The sequence below is a fragment of the Molothrus aeneus genome, chromosome 20 (assembly GCF_037042795.1).
Source record: "Molothrus aeneus isolate 106 chromosome 20, BPBGC_Maene_1.0, whole genome shotgun sequence".
NCBI classification, from domain to species: Eukaryota; Metazoa; Chordata; class Aves; order Passeriformes; family Icteridae; genus Molothrus; species Molothrus aeneus.
Window position 1 is genome coordinate 10,660,168 of NC_089665.1, and position 7,764 is coordinate 10,667,931.

Below are 7,764 nucleotides of genomic sequence, written 5' to 3' on the forward strand. Positions count from 1 at the left end.
GAAACTCATCTGGTTGCTATAAAATACATCTATCTTACATATACACAGACACACAGTGAAACACCCAAGCAGCCTGGAAAATTCAAATCCAGTTTTAAATCCCTTCCCTGCCCCAAAATCCCAACACCTTCCTGCGGAACATGGCTGTGATGGATGCTGCTGGTGAACTTCAAAACAGAAAATAAGTAAGTGTAAAAGGCAAGCAACAATCTGACTAAATTTCAAGTAATTCTCTGCAGATTTTACAATAGAAATAAATAACAACTATTTGAAAAAAAAATCACCAAACAATTCAAAATTAGAAAACTTACCATGTTATTAACATTTTTTAATATATTGGTGAGACCACTGATGACCAGGGAAAACTTGTACTTGGAAATGTTGATGAGACATTCCTTGTTGTGCTCCGTGCTGACTTTGGTGTGGGTATTCTGCTGGCAAGCCTTTATTGGAAGCTACAAGAGAGAACTGTTATAAGCTTTTTCACACTGAAATTGACCCTTTAAAGATGGGTTAAAAACTTGTGATACACCAGAAACCACCTTGAAAAACATTCAACAAGAGACAACAGCGAACACATTATTTCATCTTCTCTACATTCATCTTTCCATTCGTTATCTATAAAACAAAATGCTTAAGCTCACCTGTTCCTTTTTCTGAACTGACACGAAACCTCTATTTTGTGATATATTTTCTACAACCTGGATGTCAAAGCAATCAAAAGGAGCAGAAAAATATAAGACACAATTCTAAGAAAAGACTCTTTATTTTAAAAATGGGCTTAATAAAGACCAAAACCTTCCAAGAAAAAAATGCAGCTTGGGACCTGAGGGGAGGAAAACCCCAGCAGGCCCCAGAGCAGGTGAGCTGGAAGGCAGGAGCTGTCCCACGTGTGTCCCCTGCTCTGTCACAGGGCAGGACCGGCCAAGGAGGAGCCAGCGCTGGCCCTGCAGCCCCCACGGCCGTGGTACCTTTGGGGTCCCCCCAACACCCCCAGTGCTGAATCTCAGCCTCAAGCACACCTGGAGTGCCTGTGAGCCACACCTGACCTGCTCCTGCCCAAGAGCCAGGGGTAAAGACGAGACCTGAAATCCCCTTTGCCCAGAAAGAGGAGATCAGAGCGACTGCACCGCCCCGAGATGGCCCTGCCGCTGTGTGAACCAACACTGGGTACTTTGTTTCCTCTGCACCCAAATTCTTCAGGGGTCACAAACCAGTCACTTCCCAGGCACACACCCACTCCCCTGCCTGCTCCCGGCCGCCACTCTGCAGAAACAACCCCTTTCACCAGGATTTCTATTTTTTAAAAGCAAACTAATATAGGAACATTCATGCCATTTGTATTTGAAAGTGTGACCTTGGAATTCCCTAGCCATAGGAACTTGAATTGCTACTAAAAGTTTTAACCTATTTTGACCAGAATTGTGAATAAAGGTGTATTCTGAAAGACAGCAACAGCTCAATGGAAATGCCATGGTGTAATATTTGTGCATTAGAAAAGATTATCAGAGAGAGAGAGAATAAGAGAGGGTAAAAGAAGGATTCCAAGGAATTACAATCAGCCTTACAGTGCAAAGTGCCTCAGGAGGCACCTCCCAGGCTGGGGGCTCTGGAAGGGCACCCTCCCCACTGCCCCCCTGGCACCACCTTCTGCTGGGGAAAGCCCAAATGCGCAGACTGAAAGTGCAAGATGGATGGCACTGAGGAACCCAGCTTGGAGCACTTTTGTCCAGCAGTGTGAATGCAGAGTGCCTGGCCCAGCCTGTCCCCTGGGAGGGAAAGGGCACTGACACCCTGTCCTGCTCTGATGCCACGGGTGACTCCCTCTCTGGATAAGCTGAGCTTTGCTGTGGGTTCAAGCTCAATTCCTTTGGTACATGCACTAGGCTCCCCATGGACACGGGCTGGGTCTTTCCTAAGAGAATGGCTGACTGTCAATGAAGGGAAAAGATGCTCCTGGCCCTCCAGATCAGACCAAAGAGCCGGGAGCAGCAGCCCCAGGTCCCTGAGGCGCAGCAGCCCCAGATGGGCTCCAGGAGCTGCAGCACCTCCAGGGTGAGGGCTGAGACTCTGCCTGTGAAGACACCCGGAGCACAAGCCATGGGCAGCCCAGCTCATCCCCACTGGAATCTGTGAGCCCCTGGCAGCTTGGGCTCAGGGCTTCACATCAGCACCAGGCGCCCCAGGGTGCTCGCCTCACCCCTGGAAAAGCAGAATCAACAGCATTTATGACTCAAGCTTTGTTTTCACTGTCAGATGTTATTCCTACAATACATTTTTGGAAGTCATTGGAGGATGATAGATACATTTAATTTAAAATTTCACTATTGCTAGTACTTTTTATCTGCATTTTCAAGTCTCTGTGCTGACAGCAGCAGCAAAGCTCAATACCACTGAGTGCTAAAACACTTGAGAAGAGCCTCTCAAAGAAACTGTGTCATAGATCTAGTTCTGTGTGCTCCCATGCCAGAGAAACATCACATTACACACTTCTGGAGCTTCCTGCCACAACAGCCACTACAACAAGGTCACCTAGAAGTAAAACTGCTTTTTATACTATCATTTAAAAAAGGAAACTATACAAAAAGGAAATATTAGCACTGTTATTTTGGGGGTTTTTATTTCTCAGCTCTTTTCTTTGTGCACTCTGTCATACTGGAACATTTTATTTCCCCTCACAGAATGCAGTGACAGTGCTGAGCGACTACAGAGAATCTACTTTACTTCTCTACAAATACCCATTAATCTAAACACTGGGGTGGGGAAAAGTTGAAATTTTACTTTCATTGACTTTTGATTCTCTAGTCTGACGCAAGAAGGTCCAATATTTTGTTATGTGAACACTGACAGGCCTGAGTGTCTGTAAGTTGTGCACTCAGGCTGTTGAGAAAAGCTACACTGAGCCATGGATTTTGCTTTATCACTTGTAATTAATGAACACAAAGTTAAATCAACTCTACTTAGTTGGTACTTAATAGTCTGGAGAAACACACAACATCTAGGAAAAAATCCCTACTGCTATCCTTAACAGACCCAAGCCACCTCAATTCATCCTTCCAAACAATCTCTTGGAACTCTTCAGCAGAACACAGGACACGCACGTACTGGTGACAGAAAATCCCCACAGCACTAGCCCTCCTCAGCATCAGCACTGTCAGAACCGGACACAAATCCCTCTAAATCAACAGGCACCTTCCTCCCCTCTATGAACACACACCTGCTAAAGAGGCACTGTGCCTGAAAAGAACCTCACAGCTCAGCCTTCCCAAGTTTCACAACTTTCAGAAGTTTTTATATAGGATGCTCTAAAAATCAAGCATTGCCAGAAGGTGAACTGGAAGTTGGTGCTGTGAGCAGTGCTGTGTTTACCCCTCTGCCAACACAAACACTGTGTCAGGTGAGGAAGGGCCCTGGCTCACCTGGACACTTCCAGCAGCTCCTCCCTGCAGCCAGGGCACACCTGTGGCACTGGGCATTTCCCTCCTGTGCAGAGCAGCACCTCAGTGCAAATCCCCTGCACACACCCCGAGAGCCATCACATCAGAGCCAGGGAAGGTTCTGCCCGAGGCAGATGGAACAGCACCCCTTGTGCTGCAGGGCAGGGCTCCAGCCTGGCTCAGCCCCAGCTCCTGGGGCATCCTGCCCCACACACAGCAGCTGTGGGCAGGAGCTGCACCTCCTGCCAGCCCAGCCTCACCTCCCAGCAGCACAGCCCAGCAAACCCCTCACAGTACAGCCCATTACTATGAGTGATGTCCTAGCAAGCCACGAGGAAAACCAGAGCTGGTACTGCAACCACTGCTTTTGCAGGTCTCTGATTCTGCACAGATTTCAAACACTGTAGAGAAAGATCAACAGGAGGAGGGAATATTTGCTTTAATTTAATACCTTTTAATTAAAGGGAGAATGGAACATTACTACTGACTTCCAGTTTTTATGCACTTTCTTAACTGAGAGCCATCACACCTCATGAACTGCAAATGGGAAGCCTAAACCAAAACCCACATAACAGAAGTCTTCTTTCTTTAAAGCATATCAGAATCACAGAACCACAGGATCAATAATGGTGGAAGAGACCTCTGAGATGGCTGAGTCCAACCTGTGACTGACCCCCACCTTGTCACAGCACAGAGCACTGAGTGCCACATCCAGTCGTTCCTTGAACACTTCCAGGGATGGGCACTCCACCACAGTTGCCACTTACATGGCCACAGGTTTGTAAAGGATTAAGAGTTTTTATTATATCTGATAGTTTTAAACCAATCTAGATATAAATGGTTTGGGCAGTCAGACTCCTCCAACTATGTTCACAACTACTCCAGTGCAGTGCCAGCCTTCCTGTGATTTCACATTGCAACACGCTTAAAGCTCTATGAAAACACAAAACAAAACTGGAAGCGAGTATTTCCACAGGAAAAACAGAGAATTTTATTTTCCAAAGCTCGGACTATGTCTGAAATCACAGGGAATTCCATGAATTTCAGGTTCTCTGCGCTACTGCAGTCTAATTTTATCCTGTTGACCCCAAGTTCAGTAACTAGTACTGAGTGCAGGCTCTGCTGAGAGGTCTCCCCATGCTCTCTGTCAGTGGGGTCTGGTCTCACAGGTCCCAGCAAGAGCTTCTTCTGCAGCAGCTGCAGCCTGGGGCAGCCCCAGGCCAGCCCTGCAGCAGGTGAGGGCTCACTGGAGCGCAGGGCAGGACTGGCAGGAGCTGCAGGATTTACTCCGTGAGCCAGGCACTGGTTAATTCACAAAACTCTGCCTGCCAGTCGCTGCAGGCCCACAGAATTGTACACACAAAAGCACATTTTGGTAAAAGCAGCATTTTTAACAATAAACAAGAGCAGACCAGAGAAGACTGGTTTGCCCTGATTTCCCTTGTTTTCAATACCAATTAGCATCCTCTCAGCTTGCTGCTTCATCTTTCCCAAAATGAATTCAAGCACTCAGCAAATGAATGAAAAGCCTGTCTACATCTGTAAATTGGGAGGAAAGATGGTTACACTTTCCTTCTTTGCAAAGGAAGGAAGAAACCCTGGAAAAGTTTGTCTTCTCCTGGGCAGAAAAACCAAAACACAACGGACCTGAGCTGCCCTTGTCGCCCTCCTCACTCAAACACACTGTGACATGCCAAGCTGGCTCCTGGTGCTGGACCCACAGGTCCTGCATTCAGGCACACACAGGATGCAAACCCTCACAGCTGCATGAACACCACTGAAATAATCTGCATACATTCAGTATATTTTGATAAGACACCACAACTGTGACTGACAACGATGCACTTGATGCATATTATCACTGTAACTCCACTATTTCAGCATCTCAGCTTTCTTCCTACCCAGAGAGGACTCCTCCCCTATACCTATCCATAACCATGCCACAAAAAGTACAGAAAAAATAATTCTGTTCTAAGTTTGTAACTCCTAACAGATGCTGACAAGCCCAATTCCACAATATACATACACAACAAAGAAGAGAAGAAAGCCCAGGTCCTTAACACCAGGACATCAAGAAATATTTTCTTGTATTATTGGGAGCATAATCAATCCTATGTTTTCTAAGCTTATGGAAAAAATGATCTATGACTCAAGGAGGAGAATAAGGTAACTATGCAAATGTGTCTATAATATATTGCAAAAATCTGCCTCATTATAATGTCAAAAGACAAAGTTTGATATTTTCCTCTTCAAAATAAACTTCATATAAATGTAAAAAGAAACAGCTTGTTTTTCTTGCACCAGGCCACATCTTTCTGCAGGGTGTTGAAGCCCAGTAGCACTGAGGGACAGATGCAGCACAGAACAAGGCTCAGTCTGGAGGAGCAGCTCCACATTTTTGATGGATTTACACTAAGCAGGGTCTCACAGAGCTGGGCCTCCTGTGACACACGGGCTGCACTCACAGTGTGGCAAAATGAGACAAACACCACAGGAACTGATCACTGAGCCTCACGAGAGCTACCTCAGCCAGGAAAGCACCTTGGGAGCAGGGAAGGAGTGTAAGCTCCGAGCTTAGCCCCACGGGGAGTCACCCACCTAATCCCAGTAAGCAGTTCCTGCTGGTGGATCAGAGAAATATAAAGTCTAAGGCCAACAAATCCCTCTTCCTTCCATTCAGAAAATCCTTCTCGGAACTACTAGGGCTGACTTTTGCAAGGAGATGTAAATACCTATCACTGCAATGGAAACCAGGGGCCGGAACCCCCTCGTGACACCTCAGGGGCTGGGGCTGCACACCGGCATCCCCCTGCACCGGGGGGCACGGGCAGCACGGCGCCGCAGCGCCTCCAGCCCTCCTAACCCCGCTCTGAGGCTCTTCTGCCTTCGGGAGAGGCAGATGATGCAAAGCAAGGACGTGAATTTCACAGCACTGTCCACGGAGAGCACAGACACTCCGGGAGAGGCGGGGGAGCAGCGGCGAGGAGACACAGGCCCCTCCTCACGGCCGCTGCCGGCACAAGGACGGATGCGCCGCACCTGGAGCGGCCGGCCCGGCAGCGGCGGGACCGCGGTGCGGCGGGAGCGAGGGGCTGCGAGGGGCTGCGAGGGGCTGCGAGGGGCTGCGAGGGGCTGCGAGGGGCTGCGAGGGGCTGCGAGGGCAGCACGGCCCCGCCCCGGGCCCGCCCGGCACAAAGGGCGCTGGGGCCCGGGGCCTCGGCCCCGGCACGGGCGGGGGGCGGCAGGAGCGGCGCTGCCACGGCCGCCCCATCCCGGGGAGCGGGGCCGCTCCCCCGCCGCGCGCCCCCGGCCCTCCCCGCGGCCCGGGGAGAGGGACGCGCCGCCGCCCCCGCTACCTGCTCGTCGAAGCGGTTCACCACGGCCTGCACCCACTCCACGGGCTTGTGCGCCGCCATGTCCCGCCGCCGCCGCCCGCCCGGGGAGCGGCGGGTGCGCGCGGGCGGTGCCGGTGGCGCGGGCCCTCAGCGCGCGGGGCCCGCCATGACACCTCACCGGAAGCGGGAGCGCGCGCCGCCCCCGCCGCCGCGCCCGCCGCGCCAGGGGCACACCGAGCCCCGCACTGCGCCTGCGCGCCGCCCGCGCCCGCGCGCTCCTGCGCCTGCGCAGCGCCTGCGCAGGGGAGGGGCTGGGCGGGAGCGGGGCGGGGCCGACGAGGGCGGGGCCGGTTTGGGCGGGGCCTGGCTGGGCGGGGCCGCTGTGGGCGGGGCCGGGCGGGGCATGAAGAGCCATGGGGGGGGGCCGGGGGCTTGGATGGGCACATCGCCCTCGGGAACGGGCACAACGGACACACACCGCCCTCCGGACGGACACACACCGCCCTCGGGAACGGGCACAACGGGCACACGCCGCCCTCGGGACGCAGCGTGGCCATCCCGGCGGTGCTCCGCGTGTGCGCCCCGTAGCCGCTGCCCTGCAGACCGCACCTCGGCTGGTGCCGTGTTCGCCCTGCGGGGCCATCTCCAAGCGCTGTGCGTGACGCATCGCCCGCAGGTTTGCTGGCTCTGGGATGCACAGCTGTATCTTACCTTCCAACATTAACCCGGGTATTTCCATAAATTAACTTATTCTGTTACATTCCGAGTCTTCACTCTGGCAGTAACTTCAGATCCGAGCGTGGCACCTCCGTCCCCAGCCGGGTCACACCAGCCCCAGCCAACTCTACTCGGTGACTCAGAAAAGTAGGATGCACACAAATAAACATTCACTTCCACTTTCCTTCTTGGGAACGTTAATTTGTTTTCCTTCTGAGTAGACAGAAGCACAAAATAATGTTTCATACCGGAGTCACGTTGAAATTCTGATGATA

General features: G+C 51.5%; 1 protein-coding gene across 2 annotated transcripts in view; it reads right to left on the reverse strand.

Annotated features, from left to right (window-relative positions):
* Window positions 1-6,891, reverse strand: part of NF1 (neurofibromin 1) — a 74,495-nt gene extending 67,604 nt beyond the window's left edge. For both annotated transcript variants that reach the window (XM_066563322.1, XM_066563323.1), the window contains exons 1-2: window positions 6,794-6,891; window positions 312-455 (exon numbers count right to left, since the gene is read on the reverse strand). In XM_066563322.1, coding sequence (XP_066419419.1) covers window positions 312-455; window positions 6,794-6,853 — 204 coding nt within the window. In that variant the 5' untranslated portion in view covers window positions 6,854-6,891. The remainder of the gene's footprint in view (window positions 1-311; window positions 456-6,793) is intronic.
* Between the last annotated feature and the right edge of the window lie 873 nt (window positions 6,892-7,764).